General features: G+C 45.2%; 2 protein-coding genes across 8 annotated transcripts in view; one reads left to right on the plus strand and one right to left on the minus strand.

Moving 5' to 3' along the window:
- SMC1B (structural maintenance of chromosomes 1B) overlaps positions 1-6,125 on the minus strand; it is a 68,207-nt gene extending 62,082 nt beyond the window's left edge. For 4 of the 5 annotated variants that reach the window (XM_050965190.1, XM_050965168.1, XM_050965199.1 and 1 more), the window contains exons 1-3: positions 5,800-6,125; positions 3,687-3,875; positions 252-364 (exon numbers count right to left, since the gene is read on the minus strand). In XM_050965190.1, coding sequence (XP_050821147.1) covers positions 252-364; positions 3,687-3,875; positions 5,800-5,908 — 411 coding nt within the window. In that variant the 5' untranslated portion in view covers positions 5,909-6,125. Of the gene's footprint in view, positions 1-251; positions 365-3,686; positions 3,876-5,799 lie in introns of those variants that run through there. The other variant, XM_050965180.1, reaches the window with a different exon arrangement.
- Positions 6,126-6,244: 119 nt separating this feature from the next.
- The window catches only part of RIBC2 (RIB43A domain with coiled-coils 2), a 37,091-nt gene continuing 29,456 nt past the window's right edge, over positions 6,245-13,879 (plus strand). For 2 of the 3 annotated variants that reach the window (XM_050966243.1, XM_050966252.1), the window contains exons 1-2: positions 6,245-6,470; positions 11,113-11,194. In XM_050966243.1, coding sequence (XP_050822200.1) covers positions 6,354-6,470; positions 11,113-11,194 — 199 coding nt within the window. In that variant the 5' untranslated portion in view covers positions 6,245-6,353. Of the gene's footprint in view, positions 6,471-6,643; positions 6,722-11,112; positions 11,195-13,879 lie in introns of those variants that run through there. The other variant, XM_050966255.1, reaches the window with a different exon arrangement.

Raw genomic sequence — 13,879 nt, forward strand, 5'->3', positions numbered from 1 at the left:
ACACCCTCTATTGCCCAACACACACAGAAACCTTGCAATTCCCATTTTATGGCCTAAACTTCTTAGGCTAGGACAAGACTGCTATTATTCATGCAGGACCACTTACCTGTTTGGCTGACCAGGGAGCAGCATTAACCGTCTAGTCCCATGGATCAAGCATGTTACCTTTACAGCACTCCCAATGTTACCTTTACAGCACTCCCAATCTGCACTCAAGCTTTGGGAGGCTATGAAGTACCTTAAATGCTTACCTGAAAAACCATGCAGTTCCTTGCTTTGACAATTATGCCTATTTTTTCAAGCTCTCCTGTGTAAACCGATCGGCTAACAGCTTTATCATTGAAAAGAAACTCAGAAGAACTACCTAATAAAGGAAGAAACAATAAAATTAAAGTGTCATGTAACCAAATATTTGAACTATTAATTTATGTTGTGCATGTGACACTTTATCTAATCAGTTCACCTGTTCCCCCTTTTGTGCATCAAGAATGTCTACACTTCTTCTGAGATCCAGAAGGAGGTGAGTGACAAACCATGTGAAAGTCTCTAGGTGAAGATAAAAGACAGGGGCAGGGGAAAAAACAAAGTTGATATCAGGGTAAGGGTCTGCGATCGACAACCAAAACAGGAGGAGTGGCGGATGAGGCATTTCTATGATAAATATTTCTAGAACAGAAATATCCAAAACATAAGACCTGTTAGTAGTGGTGGATTTTAACTACCCAGATATCTGGTGGAAAAGTAATATGACAAAAACACAAAACGTCCAATATGTTCTTGGAATGTGTTGGGGGAGAATCTTTTGTTTCCTGGGGTAGAGGAGAACAGCAGCCATTTTAGGCTTGGTATTGACTAACAAGTGGAAGAGAACTGACAGTAATCGTAAAATGATACATTTCAAGATCTGAAAGAAAGGAAAAAGTGAGGGCAGCAAAATAAGGAAAAAAGAGACTGAAAAAAAAAAAACAACAGATATTAAACTTGGAGAACGGGTAGGTAAGGTTCCATGGGAAAAAATGATAAGGGGAAAAGGAGTTCAGGAGAGTTGGCAGCTTCTTGAGATAATATTAAAGGCACAACAGCAAACTAACCCAATGGGAAACAAAGACAGGAAGAACAACAAAAGGCCAAATGGGCTGCATCAGGAGCTCTTAAATGACCTGGAAAATCAAAAAGGAATCCTACAAAAAGGAGGAAACATGAACAAATTGCTATGGATGAGTACAGAAGACTAGTACCAGCATGCAGGTACAAAATTAGAAAGGCTACAACACAAAGTGACTTACACCTAGCAAAGCACATAAAAAGGCAGTAAGAAGTTGTAAATAGATACAGCGGGGAAGGAGAGCTACTAACTGACTACCCCATGACACAGGTAGTTAATGCCTGTTTTAATTCAGTCTACACTAAGAAGGTTAATTGTCATTGGATGCTTAACATGATTAAATAACAAAATGGAAGGAATGCCAGCCAGAACAGGAAAAAAAATAGATTTAGCTAAATTAGATGTATTCAAGTTGTTAGGACCTGACAAAGTTCACCCTAGGGTACCTGAAGAACCAGCTGAAGCAATCACAGAACCATTAGAGATTATCTTTGAGTTACTAGCCAAATGCATAGGAGGGGAGGAAGCAGTAAACATGATACATCTTGATTTTTGACACTGCCCCCCCTTGACAGTCTCATAAGCAAACTAGGAGAAAGTGGTCTATATGAAATTGCTATAAAATGGATGCACAACTGGTTGAAAAACTATACTCAAAGAGTATCAATGGTTCACTGTCAAACTGGGAGGTTGGATCTAATGGAGTCCTGCAGGGGTCTGTTCTGGTAATATTCAATATTTTTATTCATTACTTGGATTAACGGCGTGAAGAGTATGCTTATAAAATTTGCTGATGACACCAAGTTGGGAAGGGTTGAAAGTACTTTGGAGGACAGGATAAGAATTCAAAGTGACTATGACAAATCAGAGTATTAGTCTGAAACCAACAAGATAAAATTCAATAAAGACAAATGCAAAGTACTTAATTTAGGAAGGAAAAAATTAAATGGACCTTACAAAATGGGGAATAACTGGCTAGGTAGTACTACTACTGAAAGGGGGTTATAGTTGGCCACAGTAAATATGAGCCAATGTGATACAGTTGCAAAAAAAAGGCTAATATAATTCTTTGGTGTATTAACAGGAGTGTTGTACACGGGAGGTAACTGTTCCAGTCTACTCAGAATTGGTGAGGCCCTCAGCTGGAGTACCGTGTTCTATTTCACTTAAGGAAAAATATGGACAGACTGGAGAGAGTTTAGAGAAGAATAAAAAAAAATCATCAACACTCTAGAAAACCTGAATTATGAGGAAAGGGTTAAGAATACTTGGCATGTTTAGTCTTAAGAAAAGACAACCAACAGGGGACAGGATAACAGTCTCTAAATGTTTTAAGAGCTGTTCTAAAGAGAACAATAATCAACTGCCCATGTCATGGAATATCAGGGTTGAAAGGGACCTCAAGAGGTCATCTAGTCCAACGCCCTGCTCAAAGCAGGACAAGTCCCCAGACAGATTTTTGCTCCAAATCCCTAAATGGCCCCCTCAAGGATTGAACTTACAACCCTGGGTTTAGCAGGCCAATGCTCAAGCCACTGAGCTATCCCTCCCCATTGAAGGGAGGACAACTAGTAGTTATCTTAAGCTATAGCAAAGAAGTTTACATTAGATATTATGAAAGACTTATCTGGCTAACAAAGTATTGGAACAGGTTATCAAGAGAAGTTGTGGAATCCCCATCTTTGGAGGCTTTTAAGAACAGCTTAGACATGGTCTAGGTAACCCTGCTTCAAAATGGAGGGTGGACTAGATGACCTCTCAAGGTCCCTTCTACCCCTATATTTCTGTGATTCTATGATATCCAGAATGCAGCCATTATTCTCTGATGTGGACATTACAGCATTAGCCACACCTATTAATACCGATCTTGACTACCATAACATACTCAGGACTACCCCTGAAGTCCACCCGGGCACTGGAGCTAGAGCAGAATGCAGCTGCTCTCCTCCTGAGTGGTGTGGGGCAGTTGCATCTCCTTTGCTCAGGTCTCTGCATTGGATTCCTTTTCTTTTCCATGTGGAATTCAAGGTGTTAACTTTCAAAGACTGGAATGATCAGTGACCATTAGATACAGCTACCAATCCTATACCTCACCTAAAAGTAATTAGGATTAGCCTTGGGAGTGCTTCCAATGTTGTAAACCCTGGCTCAAATCCGCAAAGGTATCTAGGCATCTAACTCCCACCGATGTCAATGGAAGTCAGGAGCCTAAACAGCATAGAGAATCTAGGATTGTGTCCATCAGATGGCTTTCACAGTGAACTGCCCCATGGAACTCACTTCCTTTGATAAACTCTCAAGAGCCACAGTTGGGCAATCATTACAGCAGGGAGCATAACATGTATTTCGTTTAGCATCTGATTAACTCTTCTACTGTATTACTGTTTTCATCCTTATAATTACAGCACCTGGCTATGATGACCGGTACTATAAAAATTGGCTTAATTCCAAAGGATTCACTAGTCCATGTTGTACCATCAGATTATTATATATTTAAGATTTAAAAATAAATATAGTCCACTGGAAGTTTTCTATATCAAGCACAGAAAATATCTGGGTGGCGGGGGAACCTACTACTTACCTCGAATAATTCTTGAAAATGTTTTCTCTTCTCCATTCTCTTCACAATACACTATTTTCACACTTGCAGTAGAGGAAAATGGCTTTCCAACGTGTGCTCCATGAATAAGTTCTTGAACACTTTTCACTCTTAAATTTGCTGTTCTTTCACCCATTACAAAACTAAGGGCATCCATTATGTTTGATTTTCCTTTAAAATGAGCAAAAACATTAATTTTTTAGAGTTGTATAGGTATGAACATACTTAGCTGACTACTTATTTCTAATCTTTTATTTCAATCTCAGTTTTGTTGTCTTCCAGAACCTATGTATGCATTTAAGAAACATTTATTTAAAATAAAATTGTAGAAGAGGTTTATATGTTTGAAAGTAATTTACAACCAACAGATGGTATCAATGCCTGCAACAGTTTAATTATAATAAAGTGTTTCACCACTGAATTCCATAATTAGTTTATGATATATCCAGGTCTATACACCCTTTATCTAAACATGTCTAATCTTCCCCTTTACTTCAGTTTGCTTGACAATATCAGTTGCTTCCTACATACTACAGTCATTGACAGTGGTACTGAAATATTCCATAATGCATTTAGAACTCTTTCTTACAGATTCTTGAATTCCAAAGAATATCTTTTTCATATTTCCTTACACTATTATGAATAATTTTTCTGCTAATATTTCTAATAATTAGTACATTATCTTTCCACCAAAACTTTTCTCCACTCATCCTCTCTTATCTGTCATTCCTGATAGCATCCTCATTTTCCTGGTCTCCCAGAATCACTACTTCAACATTACACTGTATCTTCCTCTCTCTTGCCCTCCTCCCCACTCCCAAAATATCAGAAGAGGGAAAAAATAAGAACATTCTTAAACTGAATGTTGGGGATTACACAGCATCAGAGTTTCTTCTGGCTACTGATTCATGTAACTTATGCTGATTTAACTGGATGAGTATCTGAAAAACTTCATTCAATATTTTGAACATTAGAACCAGTGGGAGACAGGGTAGGAGTGATCCACTAACAGTCAAAAATTAAGTTAAATTAAAGCAATGAAAAATATAAAATCCTAGGCCCCTGCAGTAACCACTGGACAAGTCTCTCCCTTCTTGGATAAGCTTTGTTACAGCATCTACTGCTTTTTCTAGACAAGTTTATGAAAAAAAATCTCCCATTGTTGAGTTTTGGTAGGGGATGCAAAATAATGCCTGGACACGTTTTTACTGTCATTTTAGATAAACTTGCTCCAAATGTGATCAAAACAAGAACAGATGCAGCCATCAGGGCTTGGTCCATGCTGTGATTCCCAACAGTGCCAACTGGAGAGGGTTTATAAGGCTGTGTGTACACTGCACTGTCTACACTATTATTAGTTATTACTATTATTCATAGGGAAATTTACACCACTGTAAGCACGTTTTTTTGTTTTGAGTAGAAAAAGTAGGCGAGTTCAAGCTGGGTTCAGTAACAACTACCTTAGGCTTTGTCTTCACTGCTTTGAAAGGTTTTGTTTTGTTTCCCCCCAGAGAGATGACCAAACACAATCATTATCTTGTGGTAAAAGACCCAGGGAAGACAAGACCCTTGTTGTTTGCCCTGAGGTATCAGGGCAAGAGCAGCACCCCAAAACCAGATTGACCTCATCACTTAGTCTAGGGGCTGGTAAAGCCTTGCCTGCACTAGGATTTGACAGCAGGAGAGCTTGCACATTAGTCACCCCAAGATAAACACGCTCCTGTCAGCAGTGAAGATGAGGCCCTGATTTGGCCCTTTCTGCTAGAGGGGAGACACTCTGTGCTGCCTGATACCACCACACAGCCAGACCAGACCTGCTTTACGTATGTCTACATAGCATGCAGCAGGAAGCGTGAACCCAGTGTGACGAACTCCAGCTTGCGGCGCTCAGGCTACAGTCGCTAAAACCAGCTGGGTAGACAGTGGGGCTGGGCCTCTTTAGCGCCTCCCTGACTTCAGACCCCAAGTGCTGTGTCCACACTGGGGTTTGCGACACTGCGGTTACACCAGGGCCAGCAGGACAGTTGGCATTTTGCCAGTGGGATCAGGGCAGCTGCAGCCACCACCCCCTCAGGTGTGGCCTGCCCTGACCTACCTGATCCGTTGGGCCCAATAATGCAGTTGAATCTCATGAAGGGGCCGATGCTCTGCCGCCCCCGCCATGACTTGAAGTTCTCCAGCAGCAGCAGCTTCAGGTAACCCATCCTCGCGGGGAGGGGCGAGCCGGGACCCCAGAGCGGGCAGCGGCCTCTAACGTGTGAAACTCCCCTCCCCTTAGTAGTTGGGTTATGTGAGTGCGCTTGTGGGTGTGCGCGCGCAGGGGACGAGCGGGTGTCACGCGCAGTTTCCGCGCCGCGCGCCTCCCTCACGCAACCGGCGGCTTCACACAGCGCGAGACACCAAGGCGAAGCTGCCTCATGCTAGTTCCCGCGGGAAAGGACGGCTTGTCTCGCGAGATTTCTGAGGGGAGCTGGACCAGGGAGGCGGAGCCAAGCGGGGAGAGACCCGACGCGGAAATCAGGGGGCTCGTTCCCTTAGCAACCCGCTCTGTTGACATCGCCCGGCGCCAGCCCGGGCCGGGGAATAAGGGCCCCGGGAGAGCATCGTTCGTGGTTCTGCCTTGGTGAGACCTCGCCCCCCGCGGGCACCATGCGCAAGCTGGGCCTGCAGCGGGACCTGGCCGAGGCGGCCGCGCTGGAGCAGAGGCGGCAGCACGAGCTGCACAGGCAGAGCCGCATCTTCAACGCCCGAGTCAGGACCATCGGGGTAAGCGGGCGGCGGGGACGGCCAGCGGGATGCGCCTTCCAGGGGAGCTGCCGCCTCGTGGCGCAGTCTAGGGGGGCAGGCGGACTGGCTCAATCCCCCCCCCCCAGCCCGCTCACGGGACTGTTGGGTGCCGACTTCTATGGGGATCGATTAAATTAATGATCGTGCATCGGGGCTCAAAGGCGGGGCCACAAGTGCAGGAGTGACAGTGGTGCGGTTCTTGTCCTAGGGGCTGAAAGCGCTTTACAAAGGTGAGTGCCTTTGCCCCCGTTAATAGGCGGGGAAGCACCGAGGCATGCTGGGTGGCCTCATATTTAGAAGGCACTCCGATTTAGACAGCCTCTCAGTATTTCCAGTGTTGGAAGATTACCTCTGCAGTTCTTACATGTGTAGCCCATCCTGCTTCCCTTGAAACCAAGGACAAAACTTCAGCTTTCTTTGGTGGAAACCGGATCAGGCCCTGTGTGGGTATATATTTAGGTTGCATTTACACTACTCACACCACTTGTGGAGGCTTGTAGGGGGTAGGTAGCTCCAGGCCACAGCGACAAGCAGGTGGTGTCTGCACTGCGGTGAGTAGCTGCATAGCTATTCAGATCAGCGAAAGGCTGTACATTAAGAGTGAGGTAGTCAGGAGCTGCTGAAGCCTTTCCCTATTGCAAACATACCTTTGTGTCTATAGGGCTTGATTGCCCACTGCCCTGCACCATAAATCAGGGGTGGCCAACCTGAGCCTGAGAAGGAACCAAAATTTACCAATGTACATTACCAAGGAGCCATAGTAATACATCAGCAGCCCCCCATCAGCTCCCCCCCCAGCACTTCTCACCCACTGGCAGCCTTGCCAATCAGCACCTCCCACTCCCTCTCAGCACCTCCCAATCAGCTGTTTTGTGGCATGCAGGAGGTTTGGGAGGGGGGAGAAGAGCAAGGGCATGGCAGGCCCAAGGGAAGGGGTGGAGTGGGGGCAGGGCCTGTGGCAGAGCCAGGGCTTGAGCAGCGAGCGCTCCCCTCACCTTCCGGTGCATTGGAAAGTTGGTGCCTGTAACTCCAGCCCCAGAGTCAATGTCTATACAAGGAGCCACATATTAACTTCTGAAGAGCCATAGGCTGACCACCCCTGCCTTAAGTAGTCATTTACACTAGTGCAGAGCAACTGGAAGGTGGATGTAAGACACTACAAAATCAGAATAGTAGCAGCACTGCTGTAAATAACTGCACAAGGTATCAACAACTGAAAATCAGTTATGTGGATCTTCCAGTTTGTTTTTTGTTGAGGGGACTTCACTAACTTACAGAGGTGCAATGAGGCTAAATTATGTTTGTAGTCCCTTGAGAGCCTCAGATATACTATAGGTAGGTTCCTACCAAATTCACGGTTCATTATGATCAATTTCACAGCTGCAGGATTTGAAAATTGGTAATTCACAGTGTTGTAACCCTGAGGATCCTAACCCAAAAGGCGAGGGGGTGTTACAAAGCTGTAGTAGGGGGCTATGGGATGCCCTCACTTCTGTGCTGCCTTCAGAGTCTAGCTCTGAAGGCAATACCCACAGAGCTTCCTGCAGCTGCAGTAGGCTCCCACAGGGGTAGATGGGTCTGATCTCCCTCCTCACCCCACCTCACCCTGAACAGCTGTGCAGGCAATAGACAAGTCCTGTCTCTCCCCAGCCCAGCTGGAGCCAGGAGCCCCATTTGCTGGGGCACTCCCAGCAGCACAGGGAAGATTGGGCCCAACTCCACAAGTCTCCTCCAGCTGCAGGAACCTCTGGGGCTGCTACCCAATCCCAGAGTGTCCTGCAGCAGGGAGAGGCACCTGGAGGTGGGTCTGGTCTCCCTCCTCCCCAGAGCAGCTGTGCAGGGGATGGTCCTGTACCTCCCCAGCTGGGAGGGATAGCTCAGTGGTTTGAGCATTGGCCTGCTAAACCTAGTGTTGTGATTTCAATCCTTGAGGGGGTCCCTTAGGGATCTGGGGCAAAAATCAGCCCTTAGTCCTGCTAGTGAAGGCAGGGGACTGGACTAGATGACCTTCCAGCTCTGTGAGGTAAGTATTTGTCTCTCTCTATATGTAACCCTTCTGCCAGACTGAATTGATAGCAGCAAGGGCTGGGTTCAATACATAGGGGTCCCTTCTCTACAATGTAATGCAAAACCAGCTCAAGCCCCCACCCAGTGACCTGGGAAAATTTTACACACACCCCTGGGCACCTCGAAGAGGCAATACTTCCCCTCTCGCAAGCACAGAGTCTCAGTGTAGCAGAAAAGGTTTAATTACATGAGATAAACAACAAGCATTAAATTGGGAAAATACCTCAACTAGAGTTCATAGACCAAACCGTGAGCAAAGACCCACCCCAGGAAATTGGGCCGTGTCCTTTTCCCTGGGCTCTTGAGTCCAGCAACCCCCAAATCACCCCAAGACTCCAAAGTCCAATACCCCAAATGTCCCTAGAGTCCAGCAACCCAAAGATCACCCACAGTCCCACAATCAAAAAGTCTCTGTCCTGGGTCAGTGCAGCCCCAGAGTTCAAGAGTCTATCTGCAGAGGTCGCCCCCCCCCCACAGCCTGGCTAGAAAGGGGCACCTTGTGGTCCAGGGCCAACTGCCCTCCCTTTCCGTGGGGTTCTGCTTCCGTCTTCTCCACGAACTGCTCCGTTCTACCAGACACTCCACTCTGCTCCTCCAGCCATCCTTACAAAATGCTCCGCTCAGCTCTGCTTCACCAGCTGCTCTGCTCCACCAGCTGTACCATGATCCGCTCCAGCTGTCCCCGCAAACTGCTCGGCTCCGTCCGCTCCGTGGTCCGCTCCACCCGTCCCACAGCTGCTCCGCTCTGCCAGCTGCTCCGCTCCACCAGCTGTCCCATGATCCATTCCAGCTGCCCCCACAAACTACTCGGCTCCACTCACTCCATGGCTCCACAAACTGCTCCACTGCACTCTGCCAGCTGCTCTGCTCCGCAGTATAACTTCAGGCTCCCCCACCAGTTAGCACAGTACTCAGTGATCTCAGCTCAGCAATTCCAGCTCTTTAGTGATTTCAGCTCACAGTAGGGGAGCCCCAGTGCTAGTGTACCATTAGCCCAAAGTGAGTTCAGCTCAGTAACCTGAATCTAGATTCTTAAGGGAATCAAAAATCAAATCTGATATTCCACAGTGGAGAGAGGAGTAGGTGGAACTGGTGTTTCTGGCTCACACAAGGCACCTGCACCACCAGGTATAGATACTTGTCCCCAGCCTCTCTCAATTCACTGGGTTTTGGAATCCATGTCCCTTGTCTAGCAAGTGTTATTTAGTTGATAGTGAAACCCTCGATCATAAAACAGTTTTGTAGTTCCTCATTTACTTAATCAGGGTGACACCACTTTATTCCGCCTGCTCCAATAACTAAGAAATTGGGGATCCCACAGCTGTGAAAGCAGCCATTTTAGGCTGCCATGGGCTATGCTAGGGGGAGTGGGTGTGCCTGTGCAAACACAATCCGCCTCTGAAATTCTTTTGCACACTTGCCATAATTCACCTCCAGATGTAAGCAGAGTCAGGATGAGCTATACAGTAGTTCAAAATTTGTGTAATCTGTCTAGTCTTTATCTGTCCATTTTATGCGTAGAATCTACCAAAGGAAGCATGTTTAATTTTTCTTTAACTTGTTACTGACATTGTGAAGAACTTTATTAACCAAATATTTCCTCATAACTTAGTTTATGTTTAGAATCCAGTACTGCATGGTTTTGAACTTTATTTATGTGCTGCTGCTTTCATACATCATAAGATCAGACTTTGTTTCTTCGCCTAATCAGCATAGTCATCAATCCTAGGCAGCATGGCACCATATGTCTTTTCTACTGTGATCTGTTTTGAGGGCACTTGCTTAATCCAAATACAGAGTAATTAATACTTTGCATTTTTCATTCAAGGATCTAAAAGTGCTTTACCAAGACAATTAAGGATTATTATCCCACCTTTATAGATACAAAAAGAGATTAAGTCACTTGGCCAAGGTCACACAGAAAATCTGTGGAAGAGTCAGGGACAGAACCCCAGTTGCATGATGAAAACACCAGACACCATGCTTCACACTGTGAAGGTTGAAAATTCCCTTTTATTGACATCTCCGCCTCCAACAGATGTTTGGGCTAAATGGTACATTTTACAGAAGTGCACAAACGTTTTACAACTGAAAACTATTATAACTCTTATATGAGTGTCAAAAACCTTTACGACTATTTAATACATGTAAATGGATGAAAGATAAGTAAATTAAGTAGGAATGCCTTCTACAGTGGAAGGAACATTTCATCTAATGTATTGGAGCTCAACCTAACCTTGTAATGTTATTTCGTTTTGGAATAAGAATATACTTGTTGCTATTAGAATGAAATGAACAAACAGGAATATTATTGTTGGATTTTCTTTTTCCAGCCACATACTTTAAATAGTAAAGTGCCTGCAATTTACCATTAAAGCCATTTAACTGGCAATAACGTAATTCACAGCTGTCTAGAATTATAATTTTGCAAGGCAAATACATTCATTTCTGGCTCGAGTGGACATTTTAATATACAAGGTTGGACTAACGCTGGTAAATATTTTCAATAGAATAAATAAATTTTTACAGAGCTTAATTTTTTTCATTATAATAGGTTGATAAGGATGCTTTGGATACTCAAATCAATGATAAGAAGATTCAAGAGGCAAATGAGAAAGCACAACATGATACAATTGGTATATTTATTCCTATATAAATAATACAATTTTATATTAGTATATGTAAACATTTGTACTCTGTTTTGCAATCTTTTCTCACCATTTTCTCCCTTTTAAATGTTTCCACCAGTCTTTTCCTGAGTATTTGCTGCCATGGAAATGTAGGCCAAGATGTTAAAAATTGGTACCAAAAGTTAGGCACCTCTGTAAGTGGCCTGAAGACTACTCCTGGGGGAATTCTGTGCAGCTCTGCATGCCCATCGTTCATGTGCTGCGAATAACGTTTTTCCCCACAGTCAATTTCTTCTGCCAGAAAGTTGCTGCAGTTATGCCTTTTGCCTACCAGGGGCCACTGTGGCGCTAGAACAGAGCAGCCACTCCCAAGCAACCCCTAGCTGTGATAGGGAAGGGAAGAAGATGCCTTCTTCACAGTGCCAGTGTGGCCAGGTCAGGAGACAGGGGATTTGAGGGGGCAGACAGCGTAGGGCACATGGGGCTGCTGTGAGGGACACAAACTGGGGTTCATAAGGGCTATTTGGGGAGGACACACTGGGGCAGGGGCTGAATGGGAATGGAGATGCAGAGCTACATAGGGATGGGGGAGGGGTGCAGGGATACATGGGAGAAGGAGAGTGGCTGAGTGGGGGCACAGAGACATGGGAACAGGGCAGAAGTGATGCAGGGCCACATGGGGACAGGGGAAGGGAATTCAGGAACACATGGGGGAAGGGGAGTGGCTGAGTGAGAGCATAGGGCCACATAGGGAAAGGGGGAAGGGGTGAAGTGCCACATAGAGATGGGATGGGGATGGCTTAGTGGGGGTACGGGGCCACATGGGGATGGGGGAGGGGGTGCGGGGCCACATGGGGACAGGGGGAGGGAATGCAGGAATACATGGGGAAGAGGGTGGCTGAGTGGGGCCACAGGGGGAAGAAGTGCAGGGCCACATGGGGGAAGGGGTGTGCCTAAGTGGGGACACAGAGACACGGGACAAGGGGGTGCAGGGGCACATGGGGGTTGGAGGAGAGGGTGCAGGGACACATGGGGACAGGGGAAAATGTGCCTGACTGAATGGGAGAGGCCAGGGGTCAGCCAGAGTCTGAATTGGGGAGGCTCCCTAACAATTCTTCCCTGCCCCCTCCAAAAACCTGTTCCATATCCCACCCACACCCAGCAACCCTCCAGGTTCACTCACAGGCTCCTTCCCTTTCCCTCAGCCCCTCCATTACCCCTGACATCCCCAAGCCTTTGCAGTGTTTGTTTTTTTGGGGGGAGGGGGGAAGGGGAAGGCGGCACAATTCTGTATTGTAGTTTAAATGAATTACACAAAATTTTGTATTTATATGCCTAGTAAGGAATCTATTTGACAAAAAACATTTTGTGAATCTTTTTCATTGTCTGTATTATTACAGACATACTTGCTGACAGGTATTTTGAAAAAAGTTACCAGAATAATTGAAACTGGTGTGATTGTATTTTGTTATTTTGACAAATAAAATATGTAGAATTTTGCAGGATTTTAAAATGTTATGTTTAGAATTTTTAATTTTTTGGTGCAGAATTTCCCCAGGAGTAGAAGGCAATGGGAACTGTTGTATTTTCAGCCCTTTTGAAAATCAGTTTAACTTAAAACATATCAGTAGTCCCAATGAACCCTGTGCGTAAAGCTAAGCTTATGCATAGGGCTACAATTTTGTCATGGAAGTCACAGAATCTGTGACTTCCAAAGATCTCCGTGACTTGAGCCCACAGCGCCTGGGAGCTGCAGGGTCCCCCCATTTCCCTTGGTGGCTGGGAACTGCGAGGCCCCGAGCTCCCAGCCACTGGGGGCATGGAAGGGAGTGTCCGGCAGCTCCCAGCCGCTGTGGGCGGCAGGTGTGCCCCATAGTTCCTGGTTGCTGTGGGCAATGGGTGCCCAGCAGCTCAGAGTCACGGGTAGAGGGGGGCCCTGCAGCTCCCAGCCAGACCCCTGGGGTAGTGTGGGGACCTCGCAGCTTCCCATTTTGTCATGCATATTTTTCGTAAAAGTCACAGATAGGTCACGGACTCCCATGAATTATTCTTTATTGCCCGTGACCTGTCCATGATTTCTACTAAAAATATGTGTAACAAAATCTTAGCCTTAATTATGCATAATTCTTTAAAGGATCAGACTTAGGATCCTCATAATAGGCACTCATTTTGAAAACCTATGCTGTAGGAATCACCTACCGCTGTATTAGCAAATAAAGAGACATATGCACTAAAATGATGATAGTTATCTGAGCAAATTTGTATTTCCTTCATCCCACATTTAGTTTCTAAATATAAATTAATTTCATAAATCTTGTCCATATGTGAGCACATTACTGATTATGTTTTTCCCTCTTAATTCAGACATAGAAAGTTTATCCTATTTATTTTTGTATATCACCCTTGAAACAACATCTGTCTTCACTTGAGGGGGAAAAGATTTTTTTTTTTTCTACACTGGGTAAATATTGCCGAACTTACTTAGGTGAAACTTCCGCTAAAGTCCATGGGAGTTTTTCTATCAATAAAGTCTTCAGGGTTTAGCCCACTCTTTATGTTTGGATTTTTTTTTTATATTACATCACGTATATGCTACATGCCATTAGGAAAGTGTATTTTAATTAATCTGATTTGGGGGTGTGGTGTAAAGTACTTATCAATTTACTTGGGGAAGGCTGTACAGTTTTGCTA

This window comes from Gopherus flavomarginatus, chromosome 1, assembly GCF_025201925.1.
Source record: "Gopherus flavomarginatus isolate rGopFla2 chromosome 1, rGopFla2.mat.asm, whole genome shotgun sequence".
Lineage (NCBI taxonomy): Eukaryota > Metazoa > Chordata > Testudines > Testudinidae > Gopherus > Gopherus flavomarginatus.